At 37.5% G+C, this 22,041-nt stretch overlaps 1 protein-coding gene across 1 annotated transcript; it reads right to left on the bottom strand.

Annotated features, from left to right (window-relative positions):
* Positions 1-11,673: 11,673 nt before the first annotated feature.
* LOC116913705 (olfactory receptor 4K5) lies at positions 11,674-12,645 on the bottom strand. The gene has a single exon (XM_032918000.1). The coding sequence runs from the start codon at positions 12,643-12,645 to the stop codon at positions 11,674-11,676; it is 972 nt and encodes a 323-aa protein (XP_032773891.1).
* Positions 12,646-22,041: the final 9,396 nt, after the last annotated feature.

The following is a 22,041-nucleotide window of genomic DNA, read 5'->3' as shown; positions in this document are numbered from 1 at the left end:
GGAGACTTTAGATGCTAAGGAGGAAAAAAATGGAGATCACACAGTTTAAAGGATGACTTCATATGTTCAGAAAACACTCTGGGATAAAATGGCAGGAAGGCAAGGAGTGCATATCTAGGCAGGAGAAGTGTAGGAAAGTGAGGACCCAGGAGCCCTTCAAAATACTCAAACAAGCATCTACTTAATGTATTTCTAGCCTTAGACTTTCCCCATCCTGAATATATATGCTATTATTTTCTCTTTCTCTGGGTTTTGGTCTTCTGTTTTTACTGGTAGTTCAGTTTCTGTGCCAGGAAGCAACTCAGCAATCTTCTACACCAACACAAGCACAAACCACCACCCCATCCCTTTTGGAGGGCTCATCTTGGGAATTTGTTGTCTAGTCTTGAATTCTATATGAAGTAGAGGGAAACCTTGATCTCCTGGTCCTCCTACATGCATTTCCCATGTGCTAGAATTATGGTGTTTGCATCACCATATAATTTACAGTTTATTTTTTTAATTTTAGTATTATGTATTTCATATAATATGTTATTTTTAATTGTTATTTTTTTAGTTTTAGAGATTTTAATTAGACATGTTAACCCTTTCCTTTTCTGCCTCCACCATCTCCCATGTATTTCTTCTTGCACTGTCTTTCTACTATTATGTTGTTATATTCAAATATGTCTGTAGATATTACATACATGGAACTTTGTATATATATTTAGTAATACACACACAATTAGTGTGTTCCTCCTTGAAGAAATTCATTTCTGCAATTGTTAGCATGCCTTAGCTGTGTTTCTGTGCAGTGTTGAGGTCTCTTAGCCTTTCTCTAATTCATATTACGAGTTCTTCCTTGTTTCTCTTGTTCATATCATATGTAGCCAGTGATGCTGGTGAAAGCTTATGGGTATAGTTTCTGACATAACAAAGAGACACAATCCCTGACCCTCTGAATCTTATAAACTTATATTTATCTTTAGCAATGGTTCAAGAGCCTTTAGACACAAGACTTATTTGTGGATGTATCCCTTCAGATTAACCTTCAAAAATCTGCATTCTGATTGGCTGTGATTTTCTGCAATGGTCTCTATCTATTAAAAAAAAAGTTTCCTTGAGGTGTGAGGAGTACAGTTATTTGTGGGTTTAGGACAATTTAAAAATATAGATGATAGGCTTTATCACAGTTTAGTAAAGCTATGGATGTAGGTTCTATGACATAGGTAGAATTGGGTAAACTAAGTTTCACATGGGTTGTGAATGGTCTTAAGTCCACTTAGAAAGCTATTGCTTACCACCAAAGCATGATGCCATCACTACACCCTTAAAGCTAGTATTATGTTTGGTGACAGGACTTTAAGTCTGACGGTTGCTTCCCTCCTTTAGAAACTTCCTTTATAACCTTTGATATTGTGAAAGCTCATCTTTAGTGAGGAGGAAAGTCAGGACAGTTCCAGCTCCAAAACCTCTAGGTTTTGCATCTGAAATACATGATGTCTTGAGCAATAGGAATGTACATCCACCTCTGGGTGACAGTTAGTGGCAATAGCAATAGCTGTCTTTCCAAGTCTAGGTTACCTCACTTAATATGATATTATCTCATCCAACTCATTTACCTGCAAAGTTTGTGTTTTCATATTTCTTTATGCCAAATTAGTATTTCATAGTGTGTATTACCATATTTTCATTATCTGTTTGTTCATTGAAGTACATTAAGGTTAGTTTCACTTCTTCAGTCTTGTGAATAGAGTAGCAATGATGTTGGCTGTCCACGTATCTGTGAAGTAGAATGGTTGAGTCTTTTGGATGTATGCTATGACATATACAGTTTGTTCTATAAACCATGGGTCCTGCCCATGCCACATCCACTTATAGACCTAACCAGATCCACCCATATAGTCCAAGCTTATACCAGGAGGCACAACCTATACACTATCCCAGTTAACTCTGTCTACCTGACATTGTTCCATACTAATCATTTCCATATTGTCTTGGCATTATACAAAAAAAAAAAAATTGGCGAAGATGGCCAGACTGAGCCAGAGCACTGGATCAGGACCTGGACTTGATCTACCAGATTTGAAAAGTTAAGTAGAGGAGGGGTTAGGCAAAGTCAATGGGATAGAGACTGAAGAAGAATTTTCAGGAGTTGGATGAGTGAAGACATTGGATATGGCATCTCAAGGATTTTAAAAATATTTTACTTCAGCGGATCCCTGCCCACAGCAGCTCTCTGCTCCCAAACCCAGTGGGAGAGAGACCTCACCGCCTGGACAGGTGGGCACTCCTGAGAATGCAGAGCGGAAGAGACCACCAACACTGCCCACCCCTGCCCACATCCCTGGCCCAAGAGGAAACTGTATACGGCCTCTGGGTTCCCTTGGATAAGGGCACAGCAGCAGTGGGTCTGCTGCATCTGAGACACCGCCAGAACCTGAAGGGACCGACCAGATAAACAGTTCTCTGCACCCAAATCCCATGGGAGGGAGAGCTAAACCTTCAGAGAGGCAGACACGCCTGGGAAACCAGAAGAGACTGCACTCTGCACACATTACTGATTCCAGAGGAAAACACCAAACGCCATCTGGAACCCTGGTGCACGGAAGCTCCCGGAAAGGGCGGCACAGATCTTCCTGGTTGCTGCCGTCACGGAGAGCTCATAAGCAACACCCCACGAGCAAACTTGAGCCTCGGGACCACAGGTAACACCAACTTTTCTGCTGCAAGTGACCTGCCTGGTGAACTCAAGACAGGCCCACAGGAACAGCTGAAGACCTGTAGATAGGAAAAACTACACGCCCGAAAGCAGAACACTCTGTCCCCATAACTGGCTAAAAGAAAACAGGAAAACAGGTCTACAGCACTCCTGACACACAGGCTTATAGGACAGTCTAGACACTGTCAGAAATAGCAGAACAAAGTAACACTAGAGATAATCTGATGGCGAGAGGCAAGCACAGGAACCCAAGCAACAGAAACCAAGAATACATGGCATCATTGGAGCCCAATTCTTCCACCAAACCAAACACGGAATATCCAAACACACCAGGAAAGCAAGATCTAGTTTCAAAATCATATTTGATCATGATGCTGGAGGACTTCAAGAAAGATGTGAAGAACTCCCTTAGAGAACAAGTAGAAGCCTACAGAGAGGAATCACAAAAATCCCTGAAAGAATTCCAGGAAAACACAAATAAACAGTTGAAGGAATTAAAAATAGAAATAGAAGCAATCAAGAAAGAACACATGGAAACAACCCTGGATATAGAAAACCAAATGAAGAGACAAGGAGCCATAGATACAAGCATCACCAACAGAATACAAGAGATAGAAGAGAGAATCTCAGGAGCAGAAGATTCCATAGAAATCATGACACAACTGTCAAAAGATAATGTAAAGCGGAAAAAGCTACTGGTCCAAAACATACAGGAAATCCAGGACTCAATGAGAAGATCAAACCTAAGGATAATAGGTATAGAAGAGAGTGAAGACTCCCAGATCAAAGGACCAGTAAATATCTTCAACAAAATAATAGAAGAAAACTTCCCTAACCTAAAGAAAGAGATACCCATAGGCATAAAAGAAGCCTACAGAACTCCAAATAGATTGGACCAGAAAAGAAACACCTCCCGTCACATAATAGTCAAAACACCAAACGCACAAAATAAAGAAAGAATATTAAAAGCAGTAAGGGAAAAAGGTCAAGTAACATATAAAGGCAGACCTATCAGAATCACACCAGACTTCTCGCCAGAAACTATGAAGGCCAGAAGATCCTGGACTGATGTCATACAGACCCTAAGAGAACACAAATGCCAGCCCAGGCTACTGTATCCTGCAAAACTCTCAATTAACATAGATGGAGAAACCAAGATATTCCATGACAAAACCAAATTTACACAATATCTTTCTACAAATACAGCATTACAAAGGATAATAAATGGTAAAGCCCAACAAAAGGAGGCAAGCTATACCCTAGAAGAGGCAAGAAACTAATCGTCTTGGCAACAAAACAAAGAGAAGAAAAGCACACAAACATAACCTCATATCCAAATATGAATATAACAGGAAGCAATAATCACTATTCCTTAATATCTCTCAACATCAATGGCCTCAACTGCCCAATAAAAAGACATAGATTAACAAATTGGATACGCAACGAGGACCCTGCATTCTGCTGCCTACAGGAAACACACCTCAGAGACAAAGACAGACACTACCTCAGAGTGAAAGGCTGGAAAACAACTTTCCAAGCAAATGGTCGGAAGAAGCAAGCTGGAGTAGCCATTCTAATATCAAATAAAATCAATTTTCAACTAAAAGTCATCAAAAAAGATAAGGAAGGACACTTCATATTCATCAAAGGAAAATCCACCAAGATGAACTCTCAATCCTAAATATCTATGCCCCAAAATACAAGGGCACCTACATACGTAAAAGAAACCTTAATAAAGCTCAAAACACACATTGCACCTCACACAATAATAGTAGGAGATTTCAACACCCCACTCTCATCAATGGACAGATCATGGAAACAGAAATTAAACAGAGATGTTGACAGACTAAGAGAAGTCATGAGCCAAATGGACTTAACAAATATTTATAGAACATTCTATCCTAAAGCAAAAGGATATACCTTCTTCTCAGCTCCTCATGGTACTTTCTCCAAAATTGACCATATAACTGGTCAAAAAACGGGCCTCAACATGTACAAAAAGATAGAAATAATCCCATGCGTGCTATCGGACCACCACGGCCTAAAGCTGGTCTTCAATAACAATAAGGGAGGAATGCCCACATATACGTGGGAAATTGAACAATGCTCTACTCAATGATAACCTGGTCAAGGAAGAAATAAAGAAAGAAATTAAAGACTTTTAGAATTTAATGAAAATGAAGGTACAACATACCCAAACTTATGGGACACAATGAAAGCTGTGCTAAGAGAAAACTCATAGCGCTGAGTGCCTGCAGAAAGAAACAGGAAAGAGCATATGTCAGCAGCTTGACAGCACACCTAAAAGCTCTAGAACAAAAAGAAGCAAATACACCCAGGAGGAGTAGAAGGCAGGAAATAATCAAACTCAGAGCTGAAATCAACCAAGTAGAAACAAAAAGGACCATAGAAAGAATCAACAGAACCAAAAGTTGGTTCTTTTGAGAAAATCAACAAGATAGATAAACCCTTAGCCAGATTAATGAGAGGACACAGAGAATGTGTCCAAATTAACAAAATCAGAAATGAAAAGGGAGACATAACTACAGATTCAGAGGAAATTCAAAAAATCATCAGATCTTACTATAAAAGCCTATATTCAACAAAACTTGAAAATCTGCAGGAAATGGACAATTTCCTAGACAGATACCAGGTATCGAAGTTAAATCAGGAACAGATAAACCAGTTAAACAACCCCATAATTCCTAAGGAAATAGAAGCAGTCATTAAGGGTCTCCCAACCAAAAAGAGCCCAGGTCCAGACAGGTTTAGTGCAGAATTCTATCAGACCATCATAGAAGACCTCATACCAATATTATCCAAACTATTCCACAAAATTGAAACAGATGGAGCACTACCGAATTCCTTCTATGAAGCCACAATTACTCTTATACCTAAACCACACAAAGACCCAACAAAGAAAGAGAGCTTCAGACCAATTTCCCTTATGAATATCGATGGAAAAATACTCAATAAAATTCTGGCAAACCGAATCCAAGAGCACATCAAAACAATCATCCACCATGATCAAGTAGGCTTCATCCCAGGCATGCACAGATGGTTAAAAATATATGGAAAACCATCAACGTGATTCCATTATATAAACAAACTGAAAGAACAAGACCACATGATCATTTCATTAGATGCTGAGAAAGCATTTGACAAAATTCAACACCCCTTCATGATAAAAGTCCTGGAAAGAATAGGAATTCAAGGCCCATACCTAAACATAATAAAAGCCATATACAGCAAACCAGTTGCTAACATTAAACTAAATGGAGAGAAACTTGAAGCAATCCCACTAAAATCAGGGACTAGACAAGGCTGCCCACTCTCTCCCTACTTGTTCAATATAGTTCTTGAAGTTCTAGCCAGAGCAATCAGACAACAAAAGTAGGTCAAGGGGATACAGACCAGAAAAGAAGAAGTCAAAATATCACTATTTGCAGATGATATGATAGTATATTTAAGTGATCCCAAAAGTTCCATCAGAGAACTACTAAAGCTGATAAACAACTTCAGCAAAGTGGCTGGGTATAAAATTAACTCAAATAAATCAGTAGCCTTCCTCTACACAAAAGAGAAACAAGCCGAGAAAGAAATTAGGGAAACGACACCCTACATAATAGACCCAAATAATATAAAGTACCTCGGTGTGACTTTAACCAAGCATGTAAAAGATCTGTACAATAAGAACTTCAAGACTCTGAAGAAAGAAATTGAAGAAGACCTCAGAAGATGGAAAGATCTCCCATGCTCATGGATTGGCAGGATTAATATCATAAAAATGGCCATTTTACCAAAAGCGATCTACAGATTCAATGCAATCCCCATCAAAATACCAATCCAATTCTTCAAAGAGTTAGACAGAACAATTTGCAAATTCATCTGGAATAACAAAAAACCCAGGATAGCTAAAACTATCCTCAACAATAAAAGGACTTCAGAGCAATCACTATCCCTGCATGGTATTGGTACAGAGACAGACAGATAGACCAATGGAACAGAATTGAAGACCCAGAAATGAACCCACACACCAATGGGCACTTGATTTTTGACAAAGGAGCCAAAACCATTAAATGGAAAAAAGATAGCATTTTCAGCAAATGGTGCTGGTTCAACTGGAAGTCAACATGTAGAAGAATGCAGATCGATCCATGCTTATCACCCTGTACACAGCTTAAGTCCAAGTGGATCAAGGACCGCCACATCAAACCAGATACACTCAAACTAATAGAAGAAAAACTAGGGAACTAGCATCTGGAACACATGGGCACTGGAAAAATTTCCTGAACAAAACACCAATGGCTTATGCTCTAAGATCAAGAATCAACAAATGGGATCTCATAAAACTGCAAAGCTTCTGTAAGGCACTGTGGTTAGGACAAAAACGGCAACCAACAGATTGGGAAAAGATCTTTACCAATCCTACAACGGATAGAGGCCTTATATCCAAAATATACAAAGAACTCAAGAAGTTGGACCACAGGGAGACAAATAACCCTATCAAAAAATGGGGTTCAGAGCTAAACAAAGAATTCACAGCTGAGGAATGCCGAATGGATGAGAAACACCTAAAGAAATGTTCAACATCTTTAGTCATAAGGGAAATGCAAATCAAAACAACACTGAGATTTCACCTCACACCAGTGAGAATGGCTAAGATCAAAAACTCAGGTGACAGCAGATGCTGGCGAGGATGCAGAGAAACAGGAACACTCCTCCATTGTTGGTGGGATTGCAGACTGGTACAACCATTCTGGAAATCAGTCTGGAGGTTCCTCAGAAAATTGGACATTGAACTGCCTGAGGATTCAGCTATACCTCTCTTGGACATATACCCAAAAGATGCCCCAACATATAAAAAAGACACGTGCCCCACTATGCTCATAGCAGCCTTATTTATAATACCCAGAAATTGGAAAAAACCCAGGTGCCCTTCAACAGAGAAAAGGATTCAAAAAATGTGGTACATCTACACAATGGAATATTACTCAGCTATCAAAAACAATGACTTTATGAAATTCATAGGCAAATGGTTGAACTGGAAAATATCATCCTGAGTGAGGTAACCCAATCACAGAAAAAACACACATGGTATGCACTCATTGATAAGTGGCTATTAGCCCAAATGCTTGAATTACCCTAGATGCCTAGAACAAATTAAACTCAAGATGGATGATCAAAATGTGAATGCTTCACTCCTTCTTTAAAAGGGGAACAAGAATACCCTTGGCACGGAAGAGAGAGGCAAAGATTAAAACAGAGACTGAAGGAACACCCATTCAGAGCCTGCCCCACATGTGGCCCATACATTTACAGCCACCCAATTAGACAAGATGGATGAAGCAAAGAAGTGCAGGCCGATTGGAGCCGGATGTAGATCTCTCCGAGAGAGACACAGCCAGAATACAGCAAACACAGAGGCTAATGCCAGCAGCAAACCACTGAACTGAGAATAGGGACCCCTGCTGAAGGAATCAGAGAAAGAACTGAAGAGCTTGAAGGGGCTCAAACCCCATATGTACAACAATGCCAAGCAACCGGAGCTTCCAGGGACTAAGCCACTACCTAAAGCCTATACATGGACTGACCCTGGACTCTGACCTCATAGGTAGCAATGAATATCCTAGTAAGAGCACCAGTGGAAGGGGAAGCCCTGGGTCCTGCTAAGACTGAACCCCAGTGAACTAGATTGTTGGGAGGAGGGCGGCAAGGGGGGGAGGATGGGGAGGGGAACACCCTTAAAGAAGGGGAGGGGGGAGGGGGATGTTTGCCCGGAAACCGGGAAAGGGAATAACACTCGAAATGTATATAAGAAATACTCAAGTTAATAAAAAAAAAGAAAATGTGGTACATCTACACAATGGAATATTACTCAGCTATCAAAAACAATGACTTTATGAAATTCGTAGGCAAATGGTTGGAACTGGAAAATATCATCCTGAGTGAGGTAACCCAATCACAGAAAAACACACATGGTATGCACTCATTGATAAGTGGCTATTAGCCCAAATGCTTGAATTACCCTAGATGCCTAGAACAAATTAAACTCAAGACGGATGATCAAAATGTGAATGCCTCACTCCTTCTTTAAAAGGGGAATAAGAATACCCTTGCAGGGAATAGAGAGTCAAAGATTAAAACAGACACAGAAGGAACACCCATTCAGAGCCTGCCCACATGTGGCCCATGTATATACAGCCATCCAATTAGACAAGATTGATGAAGCAAAGAAGTGCAGGCCGATAGGAGCCGGATGTAGATCTCTCCCGAGAGACACAGCCAGAATACAGCAAACACAGAGGCGAATGCCAGCAGCAAACCACTGATTTGAGAATAGGACCCCCGTTGAAGGAATCAGAGAAAGAACTGGAAGAGCTTGAAGGGGCTCGAAACCCCATATGTACAACAATGCCAAGCAACCGGAGCTTCCAGGGACTAAGCCACTACCTAAAGACTATACATGGACTGACCCTGGACTCTGACCTCATAGGTAGCAATAAATATCCTAGTAAGAGCACCAGTGGAAGGGGAAGCCCTGGGTCCTGCTAAGACTGAACCCCCCAGTGAACTAGATTGTTGGGGAGAGGGCGACAAGGGGGGAGGATGGGGAGGGAACACCCAGAAAGAAGGGAGGGGAGGGGTTAGGGATGATTGCCGGAAACCGGAAAGGAATAACACCAAAATGTAAATAAGAAATACCAAGTTAATAAAAACAAAAACAAAAAAAAAAAAAAACAGGAAAAAAAACCCAAAACAAAAAAAGAAATTTTACTTCTATTAGTTCTTCAAATTTTTTATACAATACATCTGATCCTATTACCTTCTCTTCTGAATTCCCCCCAAATCTGCTTCTCTTCTCCCTGCTTACTTAGTTTTGTTTCCTGTTTAAAACATACACTGTAGAGACAAAAAGTGAATGGATCTGGATGGGGGAACAGTTGAGAAGGAACTGGCAGGAATGGTGAGAGTGGAAACTAACTAGGATATATTGTATGAGGAAAAAACATTTTCCAAGAAAGGGAAAAAGTATACAAATATTGCAATATATTTAGGGATCATCTGCTTTAAAAAAGTGGATACTTGTAGATTCTCTTCCCTAAACAATACCACCACCACAACCACCACAAAAAAGAGGAATTGAGTGCAGGAAGAAATAACCTTGTACATTTAATCATTTAGAGTGTAAGCATGAAAAGAAATTTTGATTTTTGCTGGATTTTTCTGATCATTTTTTTATTAAACCAATCTAAGTGCATTTTTAAAAAAATAATTAGTATTTATTTTATATATGTGAGTACACAGACATTGTTGTCAACAAACCAGAAATGGACATTGTATCCCATTAAAAATGGTTGTGAGCCACCATGTGATTGCTAGGAATTGAACTCAGAACCTCTGGAAGAGCAGTCAGTGCTCTTAACCACTGAGCCACCTCTCCAGTCCTTCCCTCAAGTGAATTCTTATTAAATTGAAAATATCTGGGTACTGTCCAGGTTATTCAGTTTTTGAAGACATTTTATTGATAAAGATTTTCATATCATTTGAAAACTTAAAAAATCCAACACACAAATACATACTATAATTTCGTGCTACCAATATAGCTTCTATTGCATGGTTTTCCACTAGACTGTGGTTGTCCCACAGGGGCTGGTCTCTTGAAGATAACTGATTCTCCCTTACCCAGCTGCTATCAGTGTTTATAGTTTCATACCTAAAAAGATCTAAAAACTCATTTCAAAAGAAATCACAGATGTTCACAAAAATACACAAAATTTTATTACATTAGTAAACATACATGAAGTAAAAATAAATATTTGATTAATCATGGAAATAGCTATGCTGTCATGGATCAGAGAGGTTTTAAGCATTCGTTTTATGAAATGCCTGAACATAACTCACAAATGCTAGATATTTGTTTTATTTTTGAACAATCCACTGATGACTTCTCTTTATGTATAAATAGGTGAATTACCAGTCCCTAACTTTGTTCATTATATGTATCACATTTTATGAGACACGTTTAAATTCTAGAGATTGTTCAAGATCTTTTCCAGAATGCCTTAAGACATCTTTCTTCGACTGTAGTCAAAAGAGAAAACACACAATTGTTTAAAAAAAAAGCAAGGATTATTTAATATGAAGTAAAAAAAACAAGTAAATACTAACTGCTAGAATATATAAAGGAAAAATGTAAAGATTATTAAAGGCTGCAGTAGAGACACCAGGAAGAAACAATCTCAACTAGACAGAAGACGTCCTGTCCAAGGGGGAGTTTCAGAACTCTTTAGAAAGAATGTCAATGTAGACATATAGGGGAATAACTTAAAATACAAACAATCACCTTGATTAGAGAGAGCCCTTTTACATGAAAAATAGAAATACATGATTTTGATTATATAACAACCCATATACTAAAGTATGATTATAGAAAAATATTTTGTTTAGTTTAATTGATAACTCTGGGAGCATTCTCTTAACCTAAGAATCCTATTTATGCTCATGTACTTCTATCATCAATCAGTAGATTGGCTAGCCACTGAACTTTAGAAAATGAAACATAAAGTCTTAAATGTATTACGTGTAGTTTGTAGAAACATTAGTTTCTCTAAGAAAACTAATAAGATAAAATTCTAAATTTATCTCCAGCAAAGAATTGGGTCCCCATTTGTGGGTGTTTTGTTTTGTTTTGGTTTTGGTTTTTAGATAATACTTAAATTTATCTATTATCAAAATAATTACTGCATACATACCACTCTGAATTTTTTTGTCTTATTTCTTCCATTGATAATCAAACACACAGTACCTTTTGCTTTGGGGGGATACCAAACTTCTGCTTAGGTGGTAACTATAAAAACACTTGTTAATATCCATCAATCTTTTCTATTTTATCTTTCTTATTTATCCTACTGTTTGAGTGTGGAAATATTTGTAAGTAGACAATCGATTTGAATAATTTGAAATTTACTTCAATCATGGGGAATCCTTGTTACAAATGGCATTTCAGCAATTTTGGGTGGTCGGAGGTACTGGGCAGCAATTTTTCCCATGACAGCTTTCATGTCTCTATTTCTTAGTGTGTAAATAATGGGATTTAAGATGGGAGTGAAAACAGTATAAAATATAGCAAGAAATTTATCCACAGGATAGGTAGTAAATGGCCACACATAGATGAAGATGCATGGTCCAAAGAATAGCACGACTACCATGATGTGAGCTGCCAGTGTAGAAAATGCCTTGGCCATGGCAGCAGAGGACTTGAACCAAACTGTGACAAGAATTATGACATAGGAGCTCACCAAGAGAGAGAAAGTGCTTAAGGAAAGAATTCCACTGTTTACCACAATTAGTATTTCCGTAACGTATGAGTCAATGCAGGCAAGTTTGACCACTCGAGGAAGGTCACAAAAAAAGCTGTCTACTTCATTGGGTCCACAAAATGCCAGTTTGACAGTAAATGATAACTGGCTCAATGTGTGTACCAAGCCCACAGCCCAGGAGAGTAATACCAAGGCAGTACATGTACTATGGTTCATGATGATCATATAGTGTAGAGGCTTGCATATGGCCACGTATCTATCATAGGCCATGGAGACTAGGATTACCATCTCCCCTCCTGTAAAGAGGTGAATGAAGAAAATTTGGGCTATGCAGCCAGTGAAGGATATAGTCTTGTGTTCACTCAGAAAGTCTACAATCATTTTAGGTGTAGCAAAAGAAGCCTGGCAAATGTCAAAAAAGGAAAGATTTCCCAGGAGGAAATACATCGGGGAGTGCAGGCTGCTGTCAGAAGTCACAGCTATGATGATGAGGAGGTTTCCTAAAACAATGACAATATACAACGCAGAGAAGAAAACAAAGTAGAAAATCTGAAGTTCCCGAGAACGAGAGAGTCCAAGCAGCACAAACTCAGACACCGCTGAATAATTGGTGCTATCCATGGATTCAGACTTGCACTCAAACAACCTTTAAAAAGAGGACATAGAAAGAGGATTAGAACTATGAAATAATATTTTAATGCAAAGAACTCTGAGGCATCAAGCACAAGTCATATTTACTAAATGCCAAGTTTAAATACCAAACATTTGAACAAGTATGCCAACAAATCGGAACAGACAGAGGAGCTTATGAGAGTGTTTAAAAAAATGCTTGAGAATTTGATCAAGAAAGGGGATATGGGTACAAAGTCCCACACCTCGTAGAGGCACTACTAGCAATGAGTAGCTGTGAGGAAAGGAAGAAGTTAATTTTCTTTCACAGTGTAGCCTCTGGTAAGTGGATTATGCTCCAGTGGAAGGACACATATTAAAAAGTATATGAATGGCATAAATTGGATTTGATGCACTTTAAAGAAAGGAACACAAAGTAGGTTTGGGTAGGAAAGGGACCTAGAAGCACTTGAGGGAAGGACTTGTATGATTAAAATAAGTTGAACAAAATTCTTAATGAAATAAAAACTTTCATCAACTTTTGTAGAAACTTTTACATTTATGAACAGATTTACCAGTTATAAACAAGGAAATAGTTCATTCAAATGATGACCATTTTTAAAAGATGGGAGAAATGCAGGACTGAAAGACTAGAAGACTGACAAAGTGATTTACAACTTAATTCCTCGAAGAAATTTGCTAGAATCAGCAAAACATAAAGCACAGTTACAAAGTCACTTCCTATCATTGATTTTGCTAAAGTCTTACGTGTAGCATTTGATTTAACTCTCTAAAGGATATGCATAGCTTCATAGTTATTTTGTTATATAAATTAACACTTGTTAATTTAGGCTCTTCTCTTTTCTAACTCTTCATATTTAAAAAAATGTATATACCTACTTTACAGAAAGTATAGTTTAAGTTTGATAATACATGACATCCTATTATAAGATTGTTTGTATTATAATAGATTTCTTAATAAATTAAAATTTCTATAATAAAGCAAAATAAAAATATTCAACTATTGCTCCAAAAGTTTTATGCACTCTAGATGATTCCTACTAAGAAGAAACTGTTCAATACAATTGTCTTAACCTATACTTCTAATAAATCTATCAATTACTAACCACAAACATTTAATAAGTGACATTGTTATTTAGCCTATCCAAATGGTTTTATTGATCGTTCATGAATAGCACCTACATTTCATTTTATTTACCTATAAAAATTAGTTTCAGGATTAATATGCTATTCTTGATTAGTGACTAGAATTTTTTATGAGTGTCAGCTTTGGTGTGTGTGTGTTTGTGTGTGGGTGTGTGTGTGTGGATGTGAGGATGGGATGGTTTCTTACTTCCCTGCCATTAAAGACCTAATGATTACAAGGAATTTGTGAGGACTGTCAGTGAAACAACTTCTGACTTCCTCCCTCTTAAAGTTTCATGAAACTGCCCTAAAAGTAGATGTGCATTGACTCTCCAGCTTCTCGGAGCCCTTACAGTAGCTCTTTGTGCATTTTTTGCATATTCATGTTTGCTCTGCTTATGCTATTTTTTTCTTTAATTTTTTTTCTTCCTTGCCTTTTACTTTGACTTCCCTTTGGCATTTGTTTCTCTTCCATCAATTATCATTATATCATCTAATTTTGCAACATATACCAGTATTTTAAACATGATGTTACTGATCTGCTGTGTATGTAAATATTAAGTATCCATCTGAGTTCTGAGTTCATATTTTCTCTTGTCAATTCATCCTCTCCCTGGCTCAAAATTAATAATCACTTACATGGGATGATAAACCTTCTTTTCTTAATAGTATGCCATCATGACTTAAATTGAAAAAAGAAAAAAGTGGAAATCTGATGTCTTTCAAAGAATAATCATGAATATATAATGCGATTTTACTTATACCATGGCCAACCAAGCCTTCATCAGACTGTTCAATAATAATTAAGCTTCAAAAGTTTTATTCTTTTTTTCATATATCACTTGCAAATGTTGGTTCCTTGAAAATCCTTTCCAGAAGCAGAATAGCAATCTCTTTTTCTTGATGTAACTACAGAATATTTCTCACCACATATTTTATATTTCCATAAGGTGAAAGTATTTATTGTCTATATAAATTTCCATAAATTAAAATTTCATTAATAAATTATTTTATTATTATCTCTATAAACAAACTTTAAGATCAGATATAGAGATACATTTAAATGAAAAATTTTATTAATTTTAGGATTCAATTAAATATACTCACATACTCACTTCATCTTTTCTATCTTCTGACACTGAATTTTTCTATATTCTTATTTTTGTGCACGAAATGTTATGTAGAATATATCATGGAAACTCAAGCAAGTAATTCATGACCTGCAGAAACTTTCCCCTTACACACATGAAGAGACGTTCATTACTTGATCATAAAAGTTCACAGTTAAATCACTGAAACATGATAACAACTAGAAATGCATAATGAATAAAATAATTAGAATGGATTACAAAACAGAGGAAATTGTTTGCTAGAGTGGAAGCAATAATATTTGGGTGACAAAGTTTTTAAAAGATGATAGTCATTTTTAAAAGGAAATTTTATCTGCTTCTACGGAGCCAAAAAATAAATTTATCCATTTAATGCACAAAGTGAAAATAATAAAAATAAAATTAAAAAGGTGATACAGTGATACTATAACTATACCAAATTTGGCATTCAGCTTTCCAACATTCTTTATTCTCTTTATTTATTCTCTCTCTCTCTCTCTCTTCTCTCTCTCTCTCTCTCTCTCTCTCTCTCTCTCTTCTCTCTTCCTCCTCCCTTTTTCAAAAGGTAGTCATGGTTTTTCCTACTTTTCCCAATGGTACTTCAGAACTTTACATAAGGTCTCACAAATTATCCAAAGAATGCTAAAGTACAGATATGAACATCTTCATATTGGCTTCCTGCTTCTGCATATATTTTCTTCTTTTTAAAATGTAATAGCTGAATACACTATGTAACCAGGCACATTCAAAGCATATTTTGTCAAGAATATCTCACCTGTTATAATACACATCAGAGAAGCAAAGTGGATTCTTCATTTATAAATGTGGATTTAATTTCTTTCAATTAATGATATTTATAGGTGTCTTTTTGTTTTGTCAAAGTGGAGAAGTCAATAAATTTAGTTAAGTGACCACTTGAGGCTTTTGCGAATAGAATCCAAGGCTTATCTTCCAATGGGGATTATTACTGTTTTCCATAACATATTTCTTCACTGCATCCTTCAGTGTAGGCAATTTGTAATTATGGAAACATAAGACAAATGGATGTTCTTTTAGCTGTGAAAGTAAATGTGTGGAGTGAAATGACTTCTATGAATTCCATGCAATTTTATTTGCTACTCAAGGCAAACTATGGAGAAAAGCACCTTCTTGGTCCTACATGAAAATGATATTTACTTAAAGATAGGAAGCAAACTACCTCAACATATGGAGATATAGAAGACAGTTTAATTAGAAACTAGAGGACATGGCCTTTTATTTTTCGTTCCAGCAAGAAGAATTAGCAATTGAGAAAGTTGCTTTAGCTCTCAAATATCATATAAGATAATTTTTCCACTTTAAAATTTCTGGAAAGTAAAAGAAATGTGAAATGACTGTTTATATGCTATGTTAATTCAAATATTTTATAATTTTTATTTTATTTTTCTTATTATATATAAAGTATGATTAAAACATTGTATAATATCCTTACAAAATATTATATCCTCTTTTTTTTCTTTTATTCTTTTTTTAAATTTAAAAAAATTTATTGGATACTCTTTATTTACACTTCAAATGTTATTCCTTTTCCCGGTTTCCTGGACATAAGCCCCCTATCTCATCCCCTTCCCCCTTCTTCTATAAGAGTGTTAACCTCCCATCCACTCCCCCTTCCTACCTCCCTGCCCTGATTCTCCCCTGCACTGGGAGGTCCAGCCTTGGCAGAACCAAGTACTTCTCCTCCCATCGGTGTCCAACAAGGCTACATATACAACTGGAGCTATGGGTCTGTCCATGTGTACTCTTTGGGTAGTGGTTTAGTCCATGGGACCTCTGGTTGGTATTGTTGTTCTTATGGGGATGCAAGCCTCTTTAGCTCCTTCAGTCCTTTCCTGAACTACTCCAATGGGGACCCAGTTCTCACTTCAATGGTTTGCTGCTAGCATGTACCTCTGTAATTGGCTCTCTCTGGCTGAGCCTCTCAAGAGATAGGTATATCAGACGCCTGTCAGAATGCACTTCTTGGTTTCATCAATATTGTCTAGGTTTGGTGGCTGTATATATATATATGGTGTACATCACCAGGTGGTGCAGGCTCTGACTGGACATTCCTTCAGGCTCTGCTCCAAATTTTGTCTTCATATCTCCTACTATGAATATTTTTCTTCCCCCTTTTAAGAAGGACTGAAGCATCTGCTTTTTGGTCATCCTTCTTCTTGAGTTTCATGTGGTCTGTGGATTGAATCTCAGGTAATTTGAGCTTTAGGGCTAATATCCACTTATCAGGGTGTAAAACCATATGTGTTATTTTTTGATTGGGTTATCTCACTCAGGATAATATTTTCTAGTTCCATCCATTTGCCTATGAATTTCATGAAGTCGTTGTTTTTGATAGCTGAGTAATATTCCATTTTGTAGATGTACCACATTTTCTGTATCCATTCCTCTGTTGAAGGGCATCTGGGTTCTTTCCAGCTTCTGGCTATTATAAATAAGGCTGCTATGAACATAGTGGAGCATGTGTCTTTGTAATATGTTGGGGCATCTTTTGGGTATATGCCCCAGAGAGGTATAGCTGGGTCCTCAGGTAGTACTATGTCCAATTTTCTGAGAAACCTCCAGGCTGATGTCAAGAGTGATTGTACCAGTCTGCAATCCCACCAACAATGGAGGAGTGTTCCTCTTTCTCCACATCCTCTCCAGCATCTGTTGTCACCTGAGTTTTTGATCGTAGCCATTCTGACTGGTATGAAGTAGAATCTCAGGGTTGTTTTGATTTGCAATTTCCTGGGGACTAAGGATGTTGAACATTTCTTTAGTTATTTCTGAACAATTCAATATTCCTCAGCTGAGAATTCTTTGTTTTGATCTGTACCTCATTTTTTAATATGATTATGTGGCTCTCTAGTGTCTACATAGTTGAGCTCCTTGTCTACTTTGGATATTAGCTCTCAATCAGATGTAGGATGGGTAAAGATCTTTTCCCAGTATGTTGGTTGCTGTATTGTCCTAATGAGAGTGTCCTTTGCCTTACAGAAGCTTTGCAGTTTTATGAGTTCCCATTTGTCAATTCTTGATCTTAGAGCATAAGCCATTGTTTTGTTCAGGAAAATTTCTCCAGTGCCCATGTGTTCTGGCTCCTCCTTCTTTTTTTCTTCCATTAGTTTGAGTGTATCTAGTATTAAGTGGGGGTCCTTGATCAACTTGGACTTAAGCTTTGTACGGGCAATGAGAATGGGTTGGTTTGCTTTCCTCGACATGCTGACCTCCAATTGAACCAGCACCATTTGTTGAAAATGCTATTTTTTTCCACTGAAGTGTTTTACCTGCTTTATCAAAGATCAGATGACCATAGATTCATTTCTGGGTCTTCAATTCTATTCCATTGATCTGCCTGGCTGTCTCTGTACCAATACCATACAGTTTTCATCACTATTGCTCTATAATATATCTTGACGTCAAGGATGGTGATTCCCCCAGAAGTTCTTTTATTTTAAGGATGGATTTTGCTATCCTGGATTTTTTGTTATTCCAAATGAATTTGCAAATTGCCCTTTCTAACTCTATGAAGAATTGAGTGGGAATTTTGATGGGGATTGCATTGTATCTGTAGATTGCTTTTTGGTAAAAATAGCCAATTTTACTATATTAATCCTGCCAATCCATGAGCATGGATGATCATTCCATTTTCTGAGGTCTTCTTCAATTTCTTTCCTCAGAGATTTGAAGTTCTTGTCATACAGATCTTTCACTTGCTTGGTTTCAGTCACACTGAAGTATTTTATGTAACTACTAACTATTGTGAAGGGTGTCATTTCCACATTTTCTTTCTCAGCATGTTTTTCCTTTGAGTAGAGGAAGGCTACTGATTTGTTTGAGTTAATTTTATACCCAGCCACTTCGCTGAAGGTGTTTATCAGGCTTAGTTGTTCTCTGGTAGAACTTTATGGGTCACTTAAGTATACTATCATATCATCTGTAAATAGTGATATTTTGACTTCTCCCTTTCCAATGTGTATCCCTCTGACATCCTTTTGTTGTATGAATGCTCTTTCTAGGACTTTGAGTACTATATTGAATAAGTAGGGAGAGAGTGGGCAGCATTGTCCTTGATTTTAGTGGGAGTGCTTGAAGTTTCTCTCCATTAAGTTTGATGTTGGCTAGTGGTTTGCAGTATATTGCTTTTAATATATTTAGGAATGGGCCTTGAATTCCTGATCTTTCCAATACTTTTAACATGAAGGGGTATGGAACTTTGTCCAATGATTTCTCAGCATCTAATGAGATGACAATGTGGTTCTTTCTTTATTTATTTTTTTGAGTTTGTTTACATGGTGGATTACATTGATGGATTTGTGAATATTGAACCATCCCTGCATCCCTGGGATGAAGCCTACTTCTATAATGGATTATCATTTGATATGTTCTTGGATTTTGTTTGGAAGAATTTTGTTGAGTATTTTTGCATTGAAATTTATAAGGGTAATCATTCTGAAGTTCTCTTTCTTCGTTGGGTCTTTGTGTGGTTTAGGTATACGCGTAATTCTGGCTCCATAAAATGAAATTGGGTAGTGCTCCTTCTGTTTCTATTTTGTGGAATAGTTTGGACAGTATTTGTATGAAGTCTCCTATGAAGGTCTGATAGAATTCTCCACTAAACCTATCCTTGGCTTTATTTGGGGGGGGGGTGGAGCTGGGAGACTTTTACACTTGATCTTAGCCAAAAGGCCGAGAAGCAATGGGCTGGGAGACTTTTAATAATTGCATCTATATCTTTAGGAGTTATGGAGTTGTTAAGATGGTTTATCTGATCCTGATTTAATTTTGGTACCTGGTATCTGTCTAGAAAGTTGTCCATTTCATCCAGATTTTCCAGTTTTGTTGAGTATAGGTTTTTGTAGAAGGTCTGGTGATTTTTTTGAATTTCTTCAGATTCTAATGTTATGTTTCCCTTTTCATTCTGATTTTGTTAATTTGATTATACTCTCTGTGCCCTTTGGATAGTCTGGCTAAGGCTTTATCTATCTTGTTAAAGTTCTCAAAGAACCAGATCCTGGTTTTGTTGATTCTTTGTATAGTCCTTTTTGTTTCTACTTGGTTGATTTCAACCCTTACTTTGATTATTTACTGGCATCGACTCCTCTTGGTTGCATTTGCTTCCTCTTTTTCTGGAGCTTTTAGATGTGCTGTCAAGCTGATAATGTATGCTCTCTCCAGTTTCTTTTGGGAGGCACTCAGAGCTCTGAGTTCTTCTCTTGGCACGGCTTTCATTGTTTCCCATACATTTGAGTATGTTCTGTCTCCTTTTTCTTTAAATTCTAAAAAGTATTTCATTTCTTTCTTTTTTCCTTCCTTGACCAAGTTATCACCTAGCAGAATGCTGTTCAACCTCCATGTGTATGTGGCCTTTGTGTTGTTTTTGTTGTTATTGAAGACCAGCCTTAGTCCGTGGTGATCTGATAAAATTCATGGGGTTATTCCAATTTTCTTGTATCTGTTGAAGCTGGTTTTGTGACCAATTATATGGTCAAATTTGGAGAATGTTCCATAAGGTGCTGAGAAGAAGTTATATTCTTTTGTTTTAGGATTAAATGTTCTATAAATATCTGTTATATCCATTTGGTTCAAAACTTTTGTTAGTTTCTATTTGTCTCTGTTTAGTTTCTCTTGCCATCACCTGTGCATTGATGTGAGTGGTTGTTGATATCCCACTATTATTGTGTGAAGTACAATTTTGGAACAGATATTCAGGAATGGGAGTGCATCTTGGTGGATTTTTCCTTTGATGAATATGAAATGTCCTTCCTTATCTTTTTTTTGATAATTTTGGGTTGAGAGTTGATTTATTCAACATTAAAATGGCTTCTCCACCTTGTTTCTTAGGACTATTTGCTTGGAAAGATGTTTACCAGCCTTTTACTCTGAGGTAGTGTCTGTCTTTATCATTGAGGTGTCTTTTGTGTATGTAGCAAAATAGTGGGTCCTCCATACATATTCAGTCTTTTAGTCTATATCTTTTTATTGGACAATTGAGTCCACTGATGTTAAGAAATATTAAGGAAAAGTGATTGTTGCTTACTGTTATTTTTGTTGTTAGAGGTGGAAATATGTTTGTGTGTGTCTCTTTTTTGTGTTTTCATATTAGATATATTTCTTTTCTTATATTTCAAATGTTATTCTCTTTCCCGGTTTCCTGTCCATAAGCCCCCATTCCCTCAACTCCCCCATATAGGTGTTCTCCCCATCTATCCCCCTTATAGCCCTCCCCGAACATTCCCCTGTACAAGGGGTCCAACTTTGGCAGGACCAAGGGCTTCCCCTTCCACTGGGGCCCCAACAAGGCTATTCTCTGTTATATATGCAGTTGGAGCCCTGGGTCAGTCCATGTATAGTGTTTTGATAGTGGTTTAGTCCCTGGAAGCTATGATTGGTTAGCACTGTTGTTCCTATGGGGTTGCAAGCTCCTTCAGCTCTTTCAATCCTTACCCTAATTCACCCCAAGGGGGTCCTTTCTCAGTTCAGTGGTTTGTGGCTAGCATTGACCTCTGTATTTGACATGCTCTGGATGTGTCTCTCAGGAGAGATCTACATTCAGTCCCTTTCAGTGTGTACTTTTTAGCTTCATCAATCTTATCTAGTTTTGGTGGCTGTATATGGGACACATGTGGGGCAGTCTCTGAATGGCCATTCCTTGAGTCGCTGCTCTAAACATTGCTTCCATACCCATTCCTATGGATATTTTTCCCCTTTTAAGAAGGAGTGAAAGCATCCACATTTTAGCCATCCTTCTTCTTGAGCTTCCTCTGGTCTGTGGATTACATCTTGGGCAATTCGACCTTTTCGGCTAATATCCACTTATCAATGAGTGCATAACATGTGTGTTTTCTGTGATTGGGTTACCTCACTTAGGATGATATTTTCCAGTTCATTCCATCTGCCTATGAATTTCATGAAGTCATTGTTTTTGATAGCTGAGTAGTACTCCATTGTGTAGATGTACCATATTTTTTAATCCATTCCTCTGTTGAAGAGCATGTGGGTTCTTTCCAGCTTCTTGCTATTATAAATAAGGCTGCTATGAACATAGTGGAGCATGTGTCTTTTTTATATGTTGGGGCATCTTTTGGGTATATGCCCAAGAGAGGTATACCTGGGTCCTCAGATAGTGGAATGT

Source organism: Rattus rattus, chromosome 12, assembly GCF_011064425.1.
Source record: "Rattus rattus isolate New Zealand chromosome 12, Rrattus_CSIRO_v1, whole genome shotgun sequence".
In the NCBI taxonomy this organism is placed as follows: domain Eukaryota; kingdom Metazoa; phylum Chordata; class Mammalia; order Rodentia; family Muridae; genus Rattus; species Rattus rattus.
This window is presented reverse-complemented; position numbering and strand designations above follow the sequence as displayed.

Bases quoted from the DNA above. Each gene is read 5' to 3' on its own strand.
- LOC116913705 (XM_032918000.1), bottom strand. From the start codon at position 12,645: ATGGATAGCACCAATTATTCAGCGGTGTCTGAGTTTGTGCTGCTTGGA.